The sequence below is a fragment of the Rhincodon typus genome, chromosome 3, assembly GCF_021869965.1.
Source record: "Rhincodon typus isolate 14 chromosome 3, sRhiTyp1.1, whole genome shotgun sequence".
Classification (NCBI taxonomy): Eukaryota; Metazoa; Chordata; class Chondrichthyes; order Orectolobiformes; family Rhincodontidae; genus Rhincodon; species Rhincodon typus.
Window position 1 is genome coordinate 74889762 of NC_063334.1, and position 24063 is coordinate 74913824.

A 24063-nucleotide genomic window follows, 5' to 3' on the forward strand; every position below is an offset into this window, starting at 1 on the left:
AAATGAATGATTCACAAGAGAGGTTTTGTAAAGCTTGCAACTGTAAATTTTAATTAGTTGTGCAAAATGGGAAATCAAAACTTGTCACTGAATTTGAATCCATAAAATTTGTTACTTTAGCCTCATCGTTTTCAAAAATGCATGCATTCACTTAATGTGGAATAATATTGTACCTCATTTAATAATTTACCATTTAGGGCAGCCCAAAATAGCATGCATAAGTTTCCTAACATAGCTGGCAAATTAATTTGAGAAGTCTTTTCCTCATTGAATGAAGTAGCAATTTTTATTTCACATTCAATCTTTACAGAACATTAGGGGATTTATTGTAATACTGGGTTTGAGCCTGGAACAAATGACTGAAACAGTTTCAAATGGTGGAAGTTACAAGTTGAATAGAAATTTGGCGTTTTCTTTTAAAGCAGGCTATTAATTATTCAACAAGTATTGTCATGCTCAGGATGACCATCTCGGTTTTACAGCATGGAGTTACTCATTGTTTTCACGTACACTATTTCCGACTTTGGAGATCTGGAATTGAAAGATTGCTCATTTCATGGTCACCATTCCTGAGACATTGATTTGTCATAAATACTAATACTGAGTCACTAATGTCCATCTGGGATAGAAACCTGCCATCCTTAGGAAACCTGGCCTACAAGTGAGTCCACATCCCGAAAGATGTGATTGACTCTTAACTGCCTTCTGAAATTGCCCTCGTAACCCACTCGCCTCAAGTAAGATTAGGGATCATCAAAAGATGCTAGCCTTGCCAATTTTGCTCGCATCCCTGAAAGAATATATGCAGCTTGTTTCTCGCTAATCCAGTTTAGTTTAAGGTTTGGATTTCAAATAATAGATATGTCATGCAGTTATAGAGTGTCTTGATGAGACTGCACTTGGAGTTGTGATGGTGCTGTCACTTTAAAAAGGTTATTTTAGTCCTGGGGAATTAGCTAGTTAGGAAAACTGCTAATTATTGCCTTTACACAGCTTGATGGGCCAAAGTGGAGGAGACTTTTCTTTTGTTGCATTGTTCTGCTTGTGTTACACCTGTTATGGGTGTTTAATGTTGGCACTGAATATTAGGTGTCCTTTTTGTTTCAAGGTGTGATAGTTTATTTACCATATCTTGCAAGATGAGGCATTCTCATACATTCACACTTGATAACAACAGCAAGGGGTTAACGTGAGAGGTTTTATGATCTTATTAGATTTTTTAATGTGATCATTGCCTGCAAGAAGTATTTTCTATCAGTCATAGAAAGTATAAGTCCTCAGATGGAAATTGAACAAGCTGTGTTTTGGTATGATATTCAAACACTAATGGTGATTGGATTAATTTTTGAATGCATTATGCTTAAAAAAAATCATTTATTGTCTTGTTTCTTGGCAGATCACCGATGATGTGCTTATGCGAATCGCCTCAAAGAATCGAAACACAATCCAAATTAATGTTTCTGATTGTCGGAGTATTTCTGATATAGGAGTGAGTTCCATAGCATCGCAAAGTCCAGGATTGCAAAAATACATTGCATATCGATGCAAACAGCTCAGTGACATTTCTCTCATTGCAATTGCTTGCCATTGCCCTTTTCTTCAGAAAGTACATGTGGGAAACCAGGATAAGCTTACAGATGAATCCTTGCAGCAGGTTTTCACTTTATTACTTGTTAATATTATGTTTCAAGCTTTCATTTTACAGCTTTTTGAACTTATAGTGTTTTCCGCGATCGTGTTTCGACAATCAAAATGGCATTTTAGAGCTGCAAAATTCACAGAATAAGCTTGTAATGTTTTGCAGATTGATTAGAAATTACAAGATCCTTTAAACACTTAGTATTGGATTAGTTGTTTCTTACTTGTTTAATTTATTAGACCATAGAAGGATTACTGGCAAGCTTTTCCATGAATTAGAAAACATATTGTGTGAATGTTTGAAGTAAAAATGAATATATTGAGTGTATAAGCAAGTGGGATGGTAACATGCTTTCGGTCCAACCAGTGCTACATTAGAAGGGAAGGGAGGCACATGTGTTTTGTTTTTATTTTCTTATTTTCACTCCATTTTTTCCAGATGACTTGTTTCTTCATTTGATGCTGTAGACATATGGCTTAACTTGGCTCCTTACAGTTTCAGATATCATGTTTTTTAACTTGAAGCCTACTGCTGCAGACACAGAATATTTTCATTTATTTTCTTCTGTTCCTAATTACTTTTTAAAGAGCAGTTTAAAATGGACAGTTTTTTCTTCATGGGTTTTTTAGCAGACTTCCTAGTGCTTTGATAAGTCAGTGCATATATGATTTGAAAGAGACATTAATAACAGGAATTCTTGGAAGGTTGCTTTATTTCCTCTGATACTGAGCAGAGAATTTTGCAAGATAGAAGCCTTTAGGTTATTAAGGCTTTCTGACAGTCCCCTGAAAAATAAAGTACAAAAATAAATTGTGCCTATTGTACCGTGGAATCTTATTTTAGAGTGAGGATCTAGCTGCTGAATCCCTCTGCTTAGGAGAGGATAGAAGAAGAACATGAGTATTTAACCTTTGCAGTTGCTATTAACCTGACCTAAGGAGTCTGCAGGAGGATGTAGACAGGTTAAGTATGTGGGCAGAAACTTGACAGATGGAATATAATGTGGGAAAATGTGAGGTTAAGCAATTTGCCAGGAAGAATAAAGGAATTGAATGTTATTTAAAGGGAGAAAGACTGCACAAAGGTACAGAACAGAGGGATTTGGAAATACAAATGCATATATCACAAAAAGCTAGCATATATGTTCCCTCGGTCATCGGGAAAGCAAATGGAATGCCATTCTTTATCCTCCATTTCCTTTGAAATGAAAATAAGGAGGTCTTTGTAAAACTGTACAAGGTACTAATCAGACCACAGCTGGAACACTGTTCACAGTTTTGGGCCCATTATTTAAAGAAATGTATACTGGTATTGGAGGCAGACCAGAGAAAGTTCCTGAAGTTGATACTGGGTAAGGAGTGGTTTTCTTAAGAGAAGAGGTTGAGTGGGTTGGGCCTGCACTCGATTGGAATTTAAAACAATGGGAGCGACGCTACTGAAACTTAGAAGAATGTTGGGGGACTTGACAGGGTAGGTGTGGAGAGGTGTCTGTGGTCCCCCACCTTATGTAAGAGTTGAGGACCAGAGGGCATAATCAGGAGTTGCATACTTAAGACAGCAAGAAGGAGAAATTTCTTCTGAGGGTTATGAATCTGGGATTATTTACTACAGATGGCATTTGAGGCTAGGTCATTGTGTATGTTCAAGGCTGAGATGGACAGATAGATTTTTAACCAGTCAGGGAATTGAGGGTTATGGGGAGAAGTCAGAAAAGTGAAATTGTGTTATCAGATCCCATCAATGATCCCGTTGAATGGCAGGGCATACATGATGGGATCAATGTTCCACCTCTGTGCTGGCATTGTATAGTCTAACCTGGTCGTGAATACAAAAGAGTTGAGTGGTGATTAGTCAAGATTGAAAAGATTGGTTTTGCAAAGGATAGAGTACGTTGTGCTCCAGGATGGCAAGGTCAAAACATTTTTTTTTCTTAGTATCATTTCGTCATTAAGATATGAAGTACGAAACTTTATTTTTTTGTTCCAAAATGATAAACTTCAAAAATACTTGGGGAATCTTTATCGTATTTGCAGAGTAGATTTTTGTTAATAAGGAAATTCCTTAATTTAGTACTTGTCATATATATATTTTGTATCTTTGGAACTTCAATTAAAGTTCAGCATTCGGTGGTTTGTCATTTCGCTATTAATTTACTTTCCTAAACTTGGCAGTTATCATTTTTGTTGTGGCTATTAAATTCCAGAGAGAAGGTAAGTACGCTGTAGAGTGTGATCTCTGGACAAGGAAGGATCCAAGTTTGATATTCTAACTAATGCATCAGTTAAGCAAATAGTCTGTAAGGTGGAATTGTTGGCATTTCCTACATTTGACATGGTTCAGTGGAGTGACAAAAGCAACTGTAGAACTAAAAGATATTTGGAGCAGAAGTACACAATTCTTGGCTGAAGAGTTGGATTTTTTAGGTTGTCTGACAAGAATACATTGTTGCCAAGATGGGGTTAAAAGAGGGAAACAAGGAGGGTGAAGTCAACAGTCGTTTGGCTTATAGATTTAGACGAGTGATCAGAAGTGGCAAGGTGCTGGCAGAACTTTCATTTGTGCCACTGAATAATAGGGAATCAATATGCTGTAGATTATGATTATAAGACAACCTAAACTCTTTTCATACCAAAATTCATGTGAAGGTGTATAGTCTGTGTGTAGCTTGATCCCCTTTTTTGCTAAGAAATGCTGTGCTCAATTTAGGAGACAGCTTTGAACTTCCACCTCAGAATTGCATGTTTTATTCACTTTAGCAGTCTGCACACAGGATCAAACGTTTGAAATGGGATATGTTACAGTATGCATGGGAATCTTAGACGCATGCATAGAGTAGACCATAGATGGTCGTGTGAGTAATAAGCAGAAATGTATCATCTGGCAGAAATAATCATATACAAAGCCAGTTTCAAGCTCGACATTGTGATGTTTGCGAACTTGACCAATGACTGTCTCGCAACGGTGGAATTTGGTGTTAGTGAAAAGTTGGTCCAAGATTTGCAGAAGAAGGAATCTGTCCTGGAAACGATGCTCAGAATCAATTGAGCCATGAGAACAGGGACCAGCCACTAGACTGATCTTCAGAAGTATGTATCAGATTTGGTCCTCGGATAGTCAGAATTATTACCTTATCACCAGAAATGTACTTAAGTGAGTGAAATCAGTCCTTGAGTATGGCAAAGATTGCAGAGCAACAGTTTGTTGGTTGAATTGTCTCATTACCGAATGAGAATACCCACTGTTGCAATAAAAGACCAAATTACGTTCAACGTGGATGAAACACCAGCTGTTATTCCAGCAGCTGAACTGGGTGGAAAAGTTGGAAAATCATTCTCGTGAAAACCTTGGTATGAGAAGACAAGATTGACAGTGGTACTGATCTGCGTAAGATCATAAAGTATAGGAGCAGAATTAGGTCGTTTGGCCCATCGGGTCTGCTCTGCCGATCGTGGCTGATATGTTTCTCAATCCCATTCTCTTGCCTCCTTCTCTTAACTCTTGATCCCCTTACTCACCAGGAAGATATTTGTCTCTGTCTTAAATACACTTCATGACCTGACTTCCACAGCCCACTGTGGCAATGAGTTCCACAGATTCACCACCCTCTGGCTGAAGAAATTCCTCCTCATCTCTCTTCTAAAGGGTTGTCCCTTCACTCTGAAGCTGTTTCCTCAGGAGCTAGTCTCTCCAAATAATGAAAACATCTTCTCTACGTCCAGTCTATTCGGGTCTCTCAGTATTCTATAAATTTCAATCGGATCCCCCATCCCCTAAACTTCTTCAAGTACAGACCCAGAGTCCTCAACTGTTTATCATATGACAAGCCCTTCATCCCCAGGATCATTCTTGTAAACTTCCTTTGGAATCCCTCCAATGCTAGCTCATCGTTCTTTAGATAATGGGGCCAAGAATTGCTCTTAATGTTCCAAATGCTGTCTGACAAGAGCCTTGTATAGTCTCAGCAGTATAACTCTGTCCTTGTATTCTAGTCCTCTTGAAATAAATGCAGATGTTGCATTTGCCTTCTTAACTGCCAGCTGAACCTTCCTCTTGAAAGAATCCTGAATTAGGACTCCTAAGACCCTTTGTGCTTCAGATTTGCTAAGCCTTTTCCCATTTAGAAAATAGTCTATGCTTCTATTTTTCCTTCCAAAGTGCATAACCTCACTCTTTCCTACATTTGTATTCCATCTGTCACTTCTTTGCTCACTGTCCTAGCCTGTCCAAGACCTTCTGTAGCGTTATTGCTTACTCAATGCTTCCTGTCCCATCACCTATCTTTGTGTCATGTACAAATTTAGCAACAATACCCTCTGTTCCTTTGCCCAGAACGTTAATGTATAACATGAATTGTTGTGGCCCCAACACTGACCCCTTTGGAACTCTGTTAGTTACCAGTTGCCAAACAGAAAAAGACCCCTTTTTCCCTACTCTCTGTCTTCTGCCAGTCAGCCAATTCTCTATCCACATCAGTACCTTGCCCCTAACATAATGGGCTCTTACCTTAATTAGCAGGTTCCTGTGCAGCACCTTGTCAAAGTCTGCCTAGAAATTCAAACGGATCATGTTCATTGGCTCTCCTTTGTCTAACTTGCTCATTACCTCCTCAAAGAATTCTAGCAGATTTGTCAGGCGTGACTTCCCCTTGATAAAGCTGTGTTGAATAAGCCCAATTTAACACGTACTTTGAAGTACTCTGCAATTTCCTCCTTTAATAATAGGTTTTAAAATTTTCCAATAATCGAATTCAGGCTATAGCTTCCTGCCTTCTGCCTCCCTCCTTTTTTAAACAGGTGTGTTATATTACCTGTTTTTCAGTTCGCTGAGACCCACCCTGACCCTAGTGTTTCCTGAAAGACCACTGCTAATGCCTCCATAATCTCCTCAGCTATCTCTTTCAGAACTCTGGGGTGTAGTCCATCTGCTCCAGATGATTTATCCACCTTCAGACCTTTCAGCTTTCCCAGCACAGTGTTTGTGATGGCCACTTCACTCATCTATTCCCCCCGACTCTGTTAAAGTTCTGGCCTGCTGCTGATGTCTTCCTCTGTGAAAATTGTTGCAAAATAGCTATTCAGTTCCTCTGCCATTTCTCTGTTCCCTATTACAACTTCTCCAGCCTTATTTTCCATTGGTCTAATGTCTACTCTTGCCTCTCTCTTACCTTTTTAAATAGATGCCGAAAAAAACTATTGCAAATCTTGTTTATGTTACTAGCTGGCATACTCTCATACTTCATCTTCTCTCCACTTATTGCTTTTTATTAAAGTCTTCTTCTGTTGGTTTTTAAAGGCTACCCAATCCTCTAGCTTCCCACTAATCTTCACCACATTGTATGGATTTTTTTTTTGGCTTTTATGCTGTCCCTGACTTCCCTTGACAGCCATGATTTCCTCATCCTCCGCTTTAGAAAGTTTCCTCTTTCTTGGGATGAATTTCTGCTGTGCCATCCAAATGAGCCCCCAGGAGCTCTTGCCATTGCTGCTCCACCATCTTCCCTGCTAGGGTCCCTTCCTAATTTTCCATGTAACCCGCCCTTCCAAAACTGTTCAGTTTACAGTCCTATCCACAGCCCTAGTTATGCAATTCACCAGGACTCTGGTCCCAACATGATTCAGATGGAGCCCATCCCATTGGAACAACTCCTTCCTTCCTTAATACCAATGCCAGTTAGCCAAGAATTCGAACCCATTTCTCCCACACAGATCTTTGAGCCATGCGTATGGGCCTTTAATCTTGTTGACCTTGTGCAAGTTTGCTTGTGGCTCTGGTAGTAATCCAAAGATGATTACCTTTTTGGATCTGCTTTTTAACTTAGACTCTACCTGTTTTGTATTCCCTCAGTAGAACCTCTTTCCTGTTTTTCTACCTATATAATTGGTATTTATATGGACCATGACAACTGGATCTTTCCCCTCCCACTCCAAGTTCCTGTAAAACCCAAGTGAGACATGCTGAAACAGGGCACCAGGCAGACAACACAGTCTTCGGGACTTTCGATCCTGGCCACAGAACAGTGTCTACTCCGCCTTCTATACTAGCCATAATTACAACTGCATTTTTCTTTTCTCCCCCACTGTTGGCTCCTTGCACCATGGTTCTATAGTCCGTTTGTGCATCCTCTCTACAGCCTCCAGTCTCATCCACACAAGGAGCAAGAATCTCATGTTAAGAGAAATTCAAGGCTGAGTTTCATTCAGCACTATCTCCCAGATACCTCTGTCTGCCTCACTGGTAGTCGTCCTGTCCCTGACCACTAACTGTTAGTCTAATGGTTAAACTTCCTCCTGAAACTCAGCGTCTTGGTAACTCTCTCCATCCCTGATGTGTCGCAGGGTTTGCTTGAGTGACAGACTTCTAAAAAAAGACCTTTTGGTAATTTTCCAAATGTAAGACTGTGCTGCAAGTCAAGTTCTCTGTAGTTTTATTTTTAACATAATCTGCATCACATTTTCTCTTTTTCCTCCTCCTCTCCAAGGTAAACAGTCCCAACCTCTCTAATTTTTCCTCATAGCTGAAAGTTCTTATCTGTAGAAACATGATTGTAAATCTATTCTGCACCACTTTCACCTGGTCTATCTCTGACTCCTCCCTTCCCTTCCTCGACATTTCTGTTTCCATTTCTGGGGATAGACTGGCCACTAATATCCATTACAAAGCCACTGACTCCCACAGCTACCTGGACTATACATCCTCACACCCCACTTCCTGCAAAGACTCCATCCCATTCTCTCAGTTCCTCCATCTCCGTCGCACATGTTCACATGAGGCCAACTTCGACAAGGGAGCTTCCGAAATGTCCACCTTCTTCCTGAACTGAGGATTCCCCCGCTCCGTTGTCGACAGGGCCCTCAACCAGGTCCGACCTATCTCCCGCACTTCCGCTCTCACCCCTTCTCTTCCCTCCTGCAACAGCGATAGGGTACCCCTTAACCTCACCTACCATCCTACCAGCATCCACATCCAGAAGATCATCAGACGCCATTTCCGCCACCACCAGACACATATTCCCCGCCCCTCCCTTGTCCGCCTTCCGCAGGGACCGTTCCCTCCGGGACACCCTGGTCCACACTTCCATCACCCCCAACACCTCCCCACAGCCCTACGGTACCTTCCACTGTAGCCGGCGAAGGTGCAACACCTGCCCATTTACCTCCTCCCTCCCCAGTATCCAAGGGCCCAAACATACCTTTCAGGTGAAGCAACACTTCACCTGCACTTCCAAGAATCTAGTCTACTGCATTCGTTCCTCACAATGTGGGGAAACGAAGTGTAGACTTGGTGACCACTTCTCAGAACATCTGCGTTCTGCTCGCAAAAAAGACCTCGGACTACCTGTTGCCTGCCATTTCAATGCACCACCTTGCTCCCTGGCCAACATCTCTGTCTCTGGCTTGCTACAGTGTTCCAGTGAAGCCCAACACAAACTGGAGGAACAACCCCTCATTTTCCGCTTGAGGACCCTCCAGCCCTCCGGACTCAATATTGAGTTCAATAATTTTAGGGCCTAAACTCTCCCATGTCCCAGCCCCCTACCCCACACACCAGGCCTTGTTACCACATAGCTTGCCATTACACGCCCCCTGTTGTTAGTGACGAACAGTCCCCATTAACAACTATTCACCCTCCCAGCCTGATCGTTAGCAACTCCTTTGTCTGTCCAACTGTCTCTCTCTTTGGGCTCTATCCTATCGTTTAATCCCTATCCCACCCACCTCCCTATATTCTGCATATAAACTGACGTTTTCCCAGCCACCATCAGTTCTGAGGAAGGGTCACCGGACCCAAAATGTTAACTCTCTTTTCTCCTTCACAGATTTTGCCAGACCTGCTGAGCTTTTCCAGCAACTTTGTTTTTGTTCTTGGTTTACAGCATCTGCAGTTCTTTTGGTTTTTATAATGCCTGAGTTGTGATGTGCTTCGCATCGTCCGTAGACTTTGAATTTGTGTCTTGCCCGTGGAAATCAGATCATTAATATACATTAAGAAGAGCAAGGGTCCCACTAGTGACCCCTAGAAAACCCATTTGTAAACCTTTCTCCAGCTTGAAAAATATCCGTTGACCATTACTTTCTGTTTCCTATCACTCAGCCAATTTTGTATCCACATTGCTGTTGACCCTTTCGTTCTGTAAGCTGTAACTTAATTCTGTAGTGTGACACTGTACAGCATTGCTCTCATGAACCCATTGTTGCCTCTTCAAAAAAAACTTCAAAGTTAATTAAACTTGATTTCTTCATAACAAATTCATGCTAGTTCTTCCTAATCAACCCATCTTTTTTCCATGTGACTTGTAGCTACTCCAAATAATTGCTTCTAGAAGCATTACCGCTATTGAAGTTAAACTGACCCAATTGCTGAGGTTATCCTTGCAACATTTTTTTGAAGAAGAGTTCATTTAATACCTTAGCCATGCCTCTTGCTTCCATGTGTAAACCCTTTAAATCTGTAATCAGCCCTACTCTACCCTTCCTTTTGCCAGTCTTTTACTATTTATGTGCCGATAAGAACAGAAGAAATCAGAACAGGAGTAAGGCAATTTGGCCCCTCAAGCCTGCTCTGCCATTCAATAAGATCATGGCTGATCTTTTCGTGGACTCAGCTCTACTTACCTGCCTGCTCACCATAACCTTTACTGCTTTACTGTTCAAAAATCTATCTACCTTTGCCTTAAAAACATTCAATGAGGTAGCTTCAACAGCATCACGGGGAAGGAAATTCTACAGATTAACAACCATTTGGGTGAAAAGTTCCTCCTCAGTTCAGTCCTAAATCTGCTCCGTCTGATTTTGAGGCTATGCTAGTTTTAGTTTCACCCACCAGTGGAAACAACCTCCCTGCTTCTATCTTCTGTATTCTCTTCACAATTTTGTATGTTTCTGTAAGATCCCCCATTATTCTTCTACATTGCAATGAGTATAGTCCCAGTCCATTCAATTTCTCCTCACAAGCCAACCTTCTCAACTCTGGAAACAACTTAGTGAACCACCTCTGCGCTCCCTCCAATGTCATCCTTTCTGAAGTAAGGAGACCAAAATTGTATACAGTATTCTAGGTGTGGCCTCACCAGTACCTATACAGCTGTAACATAACCTGTCTATTTTTAAACTCCATCCCTCTAACAGTGAAAGACCATATTCCATTTGCCTTCTTCATTACCTGCTGTACCTGCAAACCAACTTGTTGTGATCCATGCACAAGGACACCCAGGTCCCTCTACACAGCAGCATACTGTATAGAAGACTTTGATATTTCCTTATATTTTGGCTACCAGTCTTTTCTCATAATTCCTCTTGGCTCCCCCAATATGCTTTTACACCTTTCCTCTGAACCTTCTGTATTCCTGTTGATTCACAATTTTTTTTTTTTAAATGACACCTATCATAAGCCCACTTTCTCTGCTTTATCTTAATTTCTATCTTTGTTATCTCCTGCACAATGGCATTTATACTAGGGCATATTACTTGAGACTTGTCCATATGAATTTATTAGAGTTGACTTATAGTAACACTCTCTTGCCATTGAATATAACATACAAAATAGGAACCAGGACTTAGTTGATTAGTCCCTTGAGTCCACTCTGCCATCCAGTAAGGTGATATCTAACTTCTAACTCAGTGTTACAGCCATGTTACCATAATCCATTGATTCACTTAAATCTCAAGATCATTGTTTTAAGCACCATTCCAAGGATTTGAGCACACAACAGGCTGAGTCACAATTTTGTGCAGGGTCATGTTGGCAATGACAAAAAGAGATAATTTAATACAAGGTGATAAATGTTATTTTAATCTGAACCAACAGTGCTAAAGTTCAGGTTAGCTTGCATTTATGCCATTGCTGTTGTAGATTCTTGCTTGTCTACCATGTTTGCCTAAGTTACAATGGCTGCACTTGAAATATACTCACGGACTGTATAATGTTTTGGGACATACTGAGGTTTGTACAAGATCCTAAATAATCCAAGTCCTTTGTTTGTCTTGATATGGAACCTGCAAAGTAGCAGAGTTATGTATTTTGGCCACTGCAGTAGTGATCTCTGTGGGGTTTATGGTGTCAGTAAATCTGGTTTTACAAATAAATTAAAATCGGACAGTTACTGTTAGAAAATTTACTTAGAGACATTTTTTTTAAATGAATATGTGCAATGTCCTTTTACCATCTCAGGGGCTTTAATATTGTACTGAAAAATTGATTATAGTAGGTACAGAATTACCTGGGAAATGTATTTCTGCTTTACGTACATATTATGGCCACAAAATGCATGAAAAGCAGCAGTCTGTAATTATGTTAATTTCCAGTCAAATATGTTGGTGAATGTAAAAATTATTTGTGGACAAAATATCACGAGCAATGTTGAGTTTTAAATTGTCCTCTATCTTCTATTTTGATTGGAAGCATAGAATAAAGCTGACATTTTAGTATCTGAGCAGAGAAGTAACTACAAACTAACTGCATAAGGATTGATCTAGCATTTGCCAATAAATTGGAAAAATGATGCTGGGTTAGTTACATTTAAAAGGCTTGATCTATTTAGGCCACAGAACTTGGATAATACTATTAGATTAGGGATGGTCAGATACACTGAAACATTAGATAGCATTCAGAATAAGTATTCGTATTTTCATTTTCTTGGACAGAGATTGATAATGTACACCTATCATGGAGATACATCTCCCAGTCTAAAAGCAGTAGAATCATCATTGATATTGTACATCATGAGAACACACCTCAAAGCTTGCCTACTTAAGACGATATTCCTAAATCTCATCATTACCTATCTTTTATTGACAGAGTGGTATACCTTGATACCCAGTTTTGTTTGTGGCCTCTGGAGATGGGTTTAAACAGATTACTGCTCTCAGCCTATGTTACTGAATATGTCAATTGAAACATGCTTGTCCTGCATCATAAGGAAACACACATCTGTTAGAAAATTAACTTGCGTTTGACTGTCTGCTGAACTGAGTTTGATGTGTGTTGCTAGAGCAAAAATGTGGTCGAAGAGAAATCCTAAATTCAGGTTACTGGTCACCTTTTAAATGTTCTTCAAATGTCTGATAGCAATTCCAATGTACACTTGTCGATTTCTCTTATTGAGCAATCCTCTATTCTGATAACAGATCAAGGTTTCTTCTAAGATAACATTTCTGAAGAAGGGCCTAGGCCCGAAACATCAGCCTTCCTGCTCCTCTGATGCTGCTTGGCCTGCTGTGTTCATCCAGCTCTACACCTTGTTATCTCAGATTCTCCAGCATCTGCAGTTCCTACTATCTCTAAAAGGTTTCTTCTAGGCAGGAAGGAATTCATGAGGTCAGATTGGCCTCGTGCTCATCTTTACTGATTATTCTTTTAAAGTTTGTCTTGTCCTTGCAGAAACTGTTCAGCAATTATAAATCAAGTAATCTTACAGTAGTGGGACTGGGAGTTAGCTTTCCAATATGAAAGCAATTACTATTTTTTTTTGCCTGGGGGGTGCAGATATGCATATCATGAATCCAGTTTTTTTTTCCCTTTTTGTTTATCTCCTGCCATTTCTGGATCTGTTAACTTCACTTTAGAGTACAATTTTCTTGTGCTATTCACCCTCTGGTAACACCACTATTCATGAGTTTTGACAATATAGATGGTCTGTTGCACTACACTGGAGTGTGACACAACCAAACCTAACCATGTTTCCTCTTCATAGCCACAGGGCTCAATAACCAGGAGTTGCCACCAGGGCTTTTTTATCCACTTCTGCGAATTTTTCACTTCTATGAATTATAAATGGCATTGCTATCAACAAGTGCCTGAAATCAGCTAATTAGGAAAGATATATGATTAAACTTGGGGCCTTTTAAAGGTCTGGCTCAGTTATCACCTGAATAAATTTGCTGTCCATTGGGAATGGCCCTCTGAACTTTAAATAATATGCCTTGTAAAATCTAGCCTTTCTCTGTGACTTGCTCCTAAAATTAGAAGAGTGGTGCTCAGGAGGCATGCTTCCTATGTCAAATGAAATAATTGTTTTACTGAGCTTTTTGATTTCATAGTGGTTATAATAACTCTTTAGTTGAAATTCAGGAGATTTAACACTCCACCTGGTTGTAAAGAACTGGTAGAGGAGTTAAAAGCATATTGGTCGATTCAGTAGCCTGCTCCCCATCCATTGTGACTTTATCTCTGGCGAGGAGTCTGTCTGATACAGATAGAAGTCCCATTCATCTTTGCTAAATGGTGCCTTATTTTTTTGGGGGGCCATGAGGTGCTAAGTTGTTGTTCTGAGCTCCCTTCTTTCTGCTAACTTGGTGGCATGATTCCTTTTTTATACATTCCATTAAATGAAGTTCAAAACCCTGTTTCTTACATCTAATTCATTTATCATGCATCATAAGGCTCCTGCTGGATCCTACCAGTGTAGAATTTTACACATTTTTTCCCACTTTTGGGTGAGGTACTCACATAGGAATACAGGAACAGGAGTAGGCTTTCAGGCCCTCGAGCATGTTCTACCATTCAGTGAGATTATGGCTGATCTGTGGCTTAACTCTGTATACCTGCCTTTTGGCCCATAACCTTTGATACCTTTTACTTAACAAAAATTTATCCCTCTCTGATTTAAAATTAACATCTGATCTTGCAACAACTGTCATTTTTGAGATTTCCAAACCTCTACCACCTTTTGTGTGTAGAAGTGCTTCCTGATGTTTCTCCTGAACAGTTGGGCCCTAATTTTCGATTGTGCCTCCTAGTTCTAGAATCCCCAACTAGTGGAAATAGTTTATCTCATTTCTTAAGGAAAGAACAAGAGTCAACCACATTTCTGTGGATCTGGAGCCACATGTAGGCCAGCCCAGGTGAGGATGGTAGATTTTACTTCCCTGAAGTACATGAGCAAACCAATTGAGTTTTTATGATAACCAGCAATGGTTTAATAGTCACCAGCAGACTCTGGTTTAATTGCAGGTTTATAATTCATTGAATTCAAATTTGACCATCTGTCATGGTGTGTTTCAAACCCATGTTCCTAGTGACCCATCCACCTTGGTCACTAGACTACTCATCCAGCAGCAATGCCAGTATTGTATCACTCTATCCTTCCCCACTTGTGTGACAGCATAAGGAAGCTGAGGTACTTTTTTTTTTGATACACTAAAGGCTTAAACCATTCATGCCTTTGCCACCTAAAAAAACCCACATGAATAAAATTTAATGTTAAATGTTAGTTCCTTTTCTTTAATTACTAATACAACATTTCCAAGGAAAGGAAAGTAAATATTCAGAAATATAAACCTTTTCTGATTACATTGCAGTGTTGTTGGTAACGTTCATGTTTTTGTTATGGTTTTATTTTATTCATCAGTGAATGTTTGAACTGTGACTGCTTTATCTAACAGTGATGAATTCCAAGTTGATCATGGCAGTAAGTGTGCTGATGAAACAGCAAAAATCCACTTTATGGAGGCACAGAATTGTAATTGTCTTTCTGTTACACTTGAAACCCTTTTTAATCACTGCTTCCATCAATAAATTATTTGTACGTGCTGTTTGAATGAGCACAAAGTGCAGGAGCTGATTATTTTTCCTCTCCAGATATCGTACAAATTTTGATAAATCTGTGAGCCCAGTTTGCAATTTGGTGAACAGTTGGTGGGTATTTTAAACAAATATAACTTTTGCTGAGTCAGAAAACAATTTGATGATTAAATCTGGAGCCCTAAAATTCTCCCTTTAATGAAGTGGTCGCTTGACTTTAAGTGATTAGGTCTATGATGATATTGTAGTTTGATATAACAAATGATTAGGAGCTAATAAAAGGCCTTGGGGATGAATGGGAAGTATTGGTTGACACACAGGGCATGGAGCAGTTGGGAGTTGTGGGTGAAGAGTTTTAATATAGACCTGCTAATATTTTCATGGTTGATTAAATACAAAAACAGAGTCAGTCAGGTGATGTTCGTGTACTGTTTCTTTTAAACAAAAAACCCGTGAGTTGGAGGTGAGGAAGAGTAGATGCTGTTGACATCAAGGCCACATTTAACCAAGTGTGCCATCAAAGAGCCCTAACAAAATAAGAGTCAGTTGTAATAGGGAAAAACTCTCTCCTCTTTGGTATCACACTTGGCACAAAGGAAGATAGTCATGGTTATTGGACGTCAATGATCTCAGCGTCAGGACATCCCTGAACGAGTTCCCCGGGGTACCATCTTAGGCCCAACCATCTGCTGCTTCATCAACAACCTTCTGTCCATTACAAGTTTAGAAGTGAGAATTTTAACACCATTTGCAACTCCTTAGACACTGAAACATGTTCAAATGCAGAAAGACCTGGACAATATCCAGCTTTGGGTGAACAAGTGGCAAATAACATTTGCCCCATACAAATGCCATACAATGACCATTTTTAATGGGAGAGAACCTAACCATATCACCCCTTGAAATTCACTGGAATTACCATCACTGGATCTCCCATTGTCAACATGCTGGAGGTTACCAGTGACCAGAAACTGATGTCATACGAGTATTGTAGCTACATGAGCAGGCCAGAGGCTAAGAATCCTTCAGTGAGTAATTTACCTCTTGACTCCCCAAAGCCTGTCAGCCATCTACAAGATGCAAGTCAGGAGTGTGATGGAATACTCCCCACTTGCCTGGATGAGTGCAGTTCCAACAACACAAAAGAAGCTTAACATCATTCAGGACAAAGCAGTCCTCTTGATTGGCGCCACATCCACAAATATTCAGTTCGTGCACCACTGATTTTTTAGCAATGTGTACCATTGACAAGATGCACTGTAGAAATTCTCTAAGGCTCCCTAGACATCACCTTCCAAACCCATGACCAGTACACGCTAGAAGGACTAGGGCAGCAGACACATGGGAGTGCACTATATGCAAGTTCCCTTCCAAGACACACACCACCCTGACTTGAAAATGTATTACCCTTCCTTGGTGGTTGCTGGGTCAAAATCTTGTAATTCCCTTCCTGACAGCATTGTGGGTCTACATACAGCAAATGGATTGTAGTGGTTCAAGAAGGCACCTCACCAATAACTTCTAAAGGGCATTTGGGGATAGGAATAAATGTTGGTCCAACCAGTGACGTCCCTATCCCATGAATGACTAAAGGAAAAACAAGATTTTATAACCAGTGAACGTCTGGCTGTGACTGCTCATCTGACCAAAGGTGATCTTTGCATGTTTATGCAATCAGTTTACCAGAAGGCTCCAATTACCAACAGGATTTTGCCCATGTTCACTGAGAATTTGTTTATAATGAAAGTATTGTATCAAATTTCAGCTTTCAGTCTTGGCGCAAGATTAATCTAGGTACAAAAATCAAGTGAGTTGGGAAGCAATTTGATATGATTTGGAAGTCTGAGTCATTTTGCAGCATACTTCCCCAAATTGTTTTTGGAACTGAGCAAGATTTAATGAATCGATGGACATTCCTAACCTTTTTAAATTTGGTTTGTGCTTTTTCTTTCTACCAATGGTATTTTTGTTGGAAATTCTCTCATGTAATCACTGGGCGGCACGGTGGCTCAGTGGTTAGCACTGTTGCCTCACGGTGCCAGGGACCCGGGTTCGATTCCACCCTTGGGCGACTGTCTGTGTGGAGTTTGCGCATTCTCTCCCCCCCACCCCCGTCTCCTTGGGTTTCCTCCAGATGCTCCGATTTCGTCCCGCAGTCCAAAGATGTGCAGGCCAGGTGGATTGGCCATGCTAAATTGCCCATAGTGTTCAGGGATGTGTAGATTAGGTGGGTTATAGGGGGATGGGTCTTGGTGGGATGCTCTGAGGGTCGGTTTGGGCTTGTTGGGCCGAAGGACCTGTTTCCACACTATAAGGATTCTATGAACAAATCTATGGACTTGCTAAATGATTAAAATTCCATGCCAAGTTCATGGGAGAGATGTTGACTTTAGCAGATAGTGTGGAACTGGTGATGTTGATCCTTTGCCCCTTTGTTGACTGCTAATTTTCATTTCCATAGACTTTGAGAGTATTTGAGAGGAGTGTGCACTTGTTGAGCCAATCCTTCCTTAGTCTTATTCGGCTAATTATAGTATCCTTGTCACTGGCTGGGACTATTTACCTTTGCATATGCTGACCTTGAATATATGATATTTACTGATCTTTCTGGTTCTGTTCCACTTTCCACTGGGAAAGCCAAAAATATTTATTTCCTTATTGTTTGTAAATTAAATACAATGTATTCTCTTTATTACTTCTGTAACCATTGATGACTTATTTTAAAGACCTTTTATTGCTTTCCCATGCTTGCATATAGCCATACACCCATATTGTGATACCTTTCTGTAGTAACTCTTAGCAATTCTGTGTAGGCGATGTCTGCATTATGAGTTTTCTCATTTGCCTAATAGGTTTCAGACCTACACAAGGTGCTGCATCCCTGGAATTATAATTGTGTAGTTGATCATATAAGAGGCAGTTGCTTACATTGAGAACAGGCAGGTTGTCAGTTTATAGATAGGTTAGTGTTGCATTTTATTTTGTTTCGAAAATAATTGCTTGCTTTGTGACTTTTGAAACTTGACGAAAGTGCTGTGATGCGTAATGCGATGTACTGCACTATTCATCAGCTACAGTGTGTCTGAAAGGTGATTGCAAACTATTATTTCTTAAAAGGCTGCAAAGGAAAAGTATTAAACAGATTTGGGTCTTCCCAGCAGCGATTCATACTGGTTTTACTTGTAATTATCTAGGGTTCTGTTGAAGATGACCAATAAAATGTTTGGTCATGGTATACATTTATTGTGAGATCTGCTCATATCCAGCTGAATATAAGAACTTTTTCAAAGAATTTTCCTCGGTAGGAAAGAGAAACTCTTCGAGGGGCACAAGGTGACACTTTCCTCTTTCTTTGAGGAAGAAATTAATGTAGAGATTTTTGTTGTGATTGATTCAAATGTTGTGACTAGAGAAAAATGCAAGATCAGTGAATTGAAAAAAATGTAGAGGAGGTACTAACAATAAAATCTGAATGAAAAGTCAAAAAGTGGGAAGGCAAGCGGAACTATGGAATTGTGTTGTCAAAGAACTAGAATTGAAATAGAACATAATTCTCTATAGAGAGAGAGAAATTGTTTGAAATAAAGTAACTTTTTTTTAGGAAAGTTTCCCTTACCTTAAAGTGTTTAGTTGAGAAATCTGCCAAAGATTTCTGTACCACCACAAAGAGTCTACTGGCCAACATATGCATTGGGGCTCCTACGGTTTCATGCAGTACAAGATCAATCTTATTGGCAATCTCCTGAATAGGGCCCGAGCCATCTGCTAACAATGCGTCCTTGAAGTTGAAATAGAGCTTATTAAAAGTATCCTGCATGTTAATGGGTGCACGTCATCACTCGTCATACGTTGCCAAAACTCAAGAAAGGGCCTATGTCCACTCTTTTGGTCTTGAGCAGAACCCCTCCTCCCGATTCGATTTAGCTTTTCTCTCTGGGGTAATCTAGTCTTGGAAATTTGAACAACAAGTGAAGTTAGCTGTCTGACACTGCTACTTTGTGACTGTTTTTAATCCAATAACAGCCAATTACTATCAAGCTAATCAGACAAACCAGTAACATTGTACGTGATTTTCTGTGTTGTGGCATGTACACTGTCTGATACAATATCTCAATGTCTGGTGGATTGTAACAACACACCCCATTGACCATTCATGGGGGAGGGGGGGCAGCATGCCAATTGTGTTTAATCATCCTGTGCTGACACGCCTGAAAAGTGTGCCCAAAATTACATATGATTCTGCTGTTGGAAATCACTTATTAAATAATCTGGCATGTGTGAAGAGTTATATTGGAAGCTAATTCAAGATCCTTAGTTGGACTTGCAGTGTCATACATTTGCATGTGCTAAAAGTTATAAATGTTAATACAAGTCTGTTTTATGTAACAAAAATAAGTTGAAATAACCCCACAGAGGCTGGTATCCTGTCACAAAGTCATCTTTTATTTATACGTGGAGATTCCTTGACGCTGATCCAGCTCCCTCAGAGCCAGCCCTGAGTGAACAGGATGTCTGACACTCATCAGGGAGCCCTGAAGTACAGATTGAGACTGTTTATCCGGTCCAATCAGGGAACTCGTTCTATGATGTCCACTGGGTGACCTCGTTCCAATCACTACAGAAGTTGTACTTGCATTGCACCTTTTTATGAAGGAAAGGAGTCATGAAGAGTGCCAGTCTCTTGCATTCCCGTCACAACACCCTGACCAGTCAGAGTCTATCTGCTTAGTTTGATGTCTAAGATTGATAATTAACTATTTCTGCTGCATCTCTATGTTAATCATGGGCCAATCAGTCTGCACCCACTTCTTCATGTATAAACCAATGGTCTTTTTTGCCAAGCCTGTTTCTCACACCCTAATCCTGATAAGTACAGGATAAAAAGCTTTGACTTCTCATCTTGTTTTAGCAACGTTTAAGTTCTGTATTACCAAGCAAGTTAGTTGGCATGGAAAAGGACATTCTGGGACAGTCAAGTTCGAGAGTTTATTTCTGGAGGGATACAATTGAGAAGTTAACAAGTTATGTTAAACCTGTGTAATACTTTAGTTGGTGTAGTGAATCACATGATGTCTCAGTGTTTGGGTAGCGAATTAGGTAGCTTTGCATGAGATCCTGATGGAGTCAGAAGTGTAATCTCTGGTTCCTGATAATCTTAAATAATTATGTATAACTAGTCAGCACAACTTGTGCCTATTGCAATCATTGTAGTAATCCTCCACCTGTTAAGGTTCACAAATGATCTGTTCCTATTCTGCAGGCCCTTAGACTCAGCATAGATGGGAGGATTGGTGATAGCATCGCTCCTCAACCACACAGAATTCAGTATGACAGGGTAGAAGTGTATGAACAGCTCTCAAAAACACATGGAGAAAATCTACATGGTTTTTGGGGTATGCTCATGCAAGGACACAAAGTTAGCATGCAGGTACATCAAGTAATTAGGAAAGAAAATGGCATCTTGGCCTTTATTCTAAGGGGGTTATAATACAAGATTAAGAGTCTTGCTAAAATTGTACTGGGCTTTGATGAGATTGCACCTGGAATACTGTGTAGAGTTTTGGCCTTCATGTTTAAGGATGGATATGCTTGCATTGGAGGGAGTACAGTGAAAGTTTAGTTGACGTGTCGTGGGATGAAAGGATTGACCAGCGATGAGAGGCTGGGTAATTTTGGGTCTATTCTATGGATCTTAGATTGATGAGGGACAAGCTCATCAAAGTGTTCAGTGATATGAAGGTGTTTGGGGATTCGTTAACAAGGGGGCGCTGTCTCAGGATGACAGGCTGATCGTTTAGACTGTTGGCTTAGTGATAGGAGACAGAGGGTGGTGGTGGAACGCTCTTTGTGCAAAAGTGATCAGTGTACAGTGATGTACAGTGCTGGGTTCCTTATTGTTCATAATATTTGTGAATAATATAGATGAGAATGTAGGGGAAGTGATAAATAAGTTTGTGGTTGACATGAAGAATGGCTGGGTGGTTAATAGCGAGGAAGAAGGTCTTGTGCTGCAGGAGCATACAGAGGGGTTAGTCAGATGGGCAGATCAGTGGTAGATTAAATTTAACCCTGAAAAGTGTGAGCTGTTTTTGGAAGAGGTAACAAAACAAGTGAGTACTCTATGAATGGCAGGACACGAAGAAGCTCAAAGGATCCGAGGGATCTTGGGCTGCTTACCCACAAATCCCTGAAAGCGGCAGGACAGGTTAATAGCATGGTTGAGAAGGTGTATGAGTCACGAGCCTTGATCAGTCATGGTAGAGATTGGAAGAGCGGGGAGGTTATGTCTGAACTATACAAAACTTTGGAACAAAAACAGAAGTTGCTGGAAAAGCTCAGCAGCTCTGGCACCATCTGTGAAGAAAAATCAGAGTTAACATTTCGTACCAGGTGACCTTTCCTCAGAATTTTGGTTAGGCCACAGCTGGACTGCTGTGTGCAGTTCAGGTTGCACTATAGGATGGATGAGATTGCCCTGGAGAGGATGCAGAGGAGATACGCAAGGATGCCTGCGATCCATGGTCAGTACCAAGTGCTGTCATATGTGCACACTTGATTCCACCCGTGGCAACGTTGACACCCCCTCCCTCAAAGCTGTGCCGCTGTCCAGTTTCACTTCATCCTTTGTCTCATCCGTCGCCTCGACAAAATGCTTTCTCTCTTTTTCTTTCAGGCATCAAGGCGTACAAGCCCCTGCAAGTTATGGACTCTCAACACCCGTCCTGCGCCGCCCTCCCCTTTCCATCTCTCAGGTTCCCTCCCATAACTGAGCCGATCGCTTACTGTCCTTTAGCACCCATCCCTTTCTGTCCCCCAGAGGTCACTCACCCCAACCCTAGCCCTTACCATATTTTCACCATACCTCCTGAGCTTCCCCTCTGAGGCTGAATGTACTATCCTCAGCAAAGGACTCCGCTTTATACCCTTACACCCCCACCTTAATGAATCTCTGGCTTGCCATGATGCTGAACTATCCTTATTACGCCGCCTCCATCTCCACACTCACTTCTTCGGGCAGGAATTCTCTTGCACACTCTCTCTCGCTTGATCCCTTCACCCGCTTCCAATATTTACTCTGCACTTGGATCCCTTCCTCCGGTCTCTTAGCTGGCCTCAATCTTTTCATTGAAAACTGTTGGCGTGATATCAGATGTCTCAATTTCTCCGCTGGTCTCACCCACTCTGACCTGCCCCCTTCTGAAATTGTTGCACTTTGTTCTCTCAGGTCCGACCCTAACTTTTTATCAAAGCTGTCGACAAAGATGGTATCTGGTGCACTGATCTTTACCTTGCAGAGGCTCAATGCCAACTCTTGGACACTTCTTCCTACCTTCCCTGGACCATGACCTCACATCCGAACATCAAGCTATTGTTGCCAGGACTATCACTGACCTCATTACCCCTGGACGTTTTTCTCCCACTGCCTCCAACCTTATAGTTTCCCAATCCTAGACAGCCTGCTTCTACCTCCTTCTGCCTTGACTTTATTCTCTCTACTCTTGTCCAGATCCTGACCACCTACATCTGTGATTCCTCTGCCGTCTGCCATATTGGCAATTTCCAGTTCCTAACTGCTTCCTGTTCACCATGGATGCCCAATCCCTCTATACCTCCAGATCCCACCAGGATGGTCTGAGAGCTGTTAGCTTCTTCCTTGACTAGAGGCCTGAATAGTCTCCATCCGCCACCACTCTCCTCCTCTTGGCTAAATGTGTTCTGTCGCTGAACAATTTCTCCTTTAATTCATCACCCTCTTGCCAAGTCAAAGGAGTGGCTATGGGCATCCACAAATGTCCCAGTTATGCCTGCACGTTTACGGGGTATGTGGAATAGTCCTTGTTGCAGTCCTACACTGGCCCCCTCCCACAACTCTTTTCTCAGTTCATTGACGACTGTTTCGGTGCTTGGACCTTGAAACATTTGTTAATTTTGCCTCCAGTTTACACCTGTCTGTAACTTTCACATCGTCCATTTCCACCACTTCCCTTCCTTTCCCGGACCTTTCTGTCCCCATTTGAGGGAATAAACTGTCCACTGCCATCCACTACAAAGGCACTTACTCCTATAACTAACTACTTTCACCACAGCTCTTCACACCCCACATCCTGTAAGGATTCCATCTCATTCTCCCGGTTCCTTAGCCTACGTCATTTCTGTTCGGATGATGCCATCTATAAAACTAACAGGGATAAATTGTCACAAAAGCAGTGATCTTACAAAGAGATTGGCATGTCAAGGAATGAATACAGAGACAATAGAAAGTGAAGTCATGGAGCTGGAGGACATTGGTAGGTGTTAAACAAGTACTTCACATCTCTCTTCACTTTGGGCTGACTGGGGGCCTCATTTACCATAACATTCAGTGATATAATATGTGATCTATGTGTTTAAAAATGTTTTATCACGAAATTCCAAAATCCTAGCTGGGTTCCGTGTGATTTTGAAAGTGAGTTTGGCAATAGCCGGATTGTTCGGGGTGGGGATGCAATGCAGTGATGAATCTGATAGTGCTACATAGCTTAACCTACATGTACCTTCAGTCCCTTAATGCTTCCTGGATTCACAAGCTGTGTTGCTGAAAAGGCAGCTGACCAGAACGTCAGGGTGGACATTAAATGTGGCCCATGCTGTTCCTGATTTTTAAAAAAAAAAGTACAAACAGCTGCATCCATTACTTCGGGAAACCATTGCAGGCTCAGATATTAGGTAGGTAATTTATGTCGGTCTTCGATAAAAGAGAGAATACAGCCAGGGTGGCTCTAAAAGAGAAGTAGCAGTGTTGGATAGGATGATAACAAATAAGGAGGAAATGCTTAAAAGTGCATCTGTGGCCTGTTGGTCCACTGGATCAAAGCTTAAGTGTAGATTGAATGAGATCTATTAACACATGTGCCCATAAAGCATCC

At 40.9% G+C, this 24063-nt stretch overlaps 1 protein-coding gene across 1 annotated transcript in view; it reads left to right on the forward strand.

The window, feature by feature from the left end:
* Positions 1-24063, forward strand: part of fbxl17 (F-box and leucine-rich repeat protein 17) — a 192737-nt gene that overhangs the window by 41767 nt on the left and 126907 nt on the right. The window contains exon 5 of the mRNA XM_048593668.1: positions 1397-1654. Coding sequence (XP_048449625.1) covers positions 1397-1654 — 258 coding nt within the window. The remainder of the gene's footprint in view (positions 1-1396; positions 1655-24063) is intronic.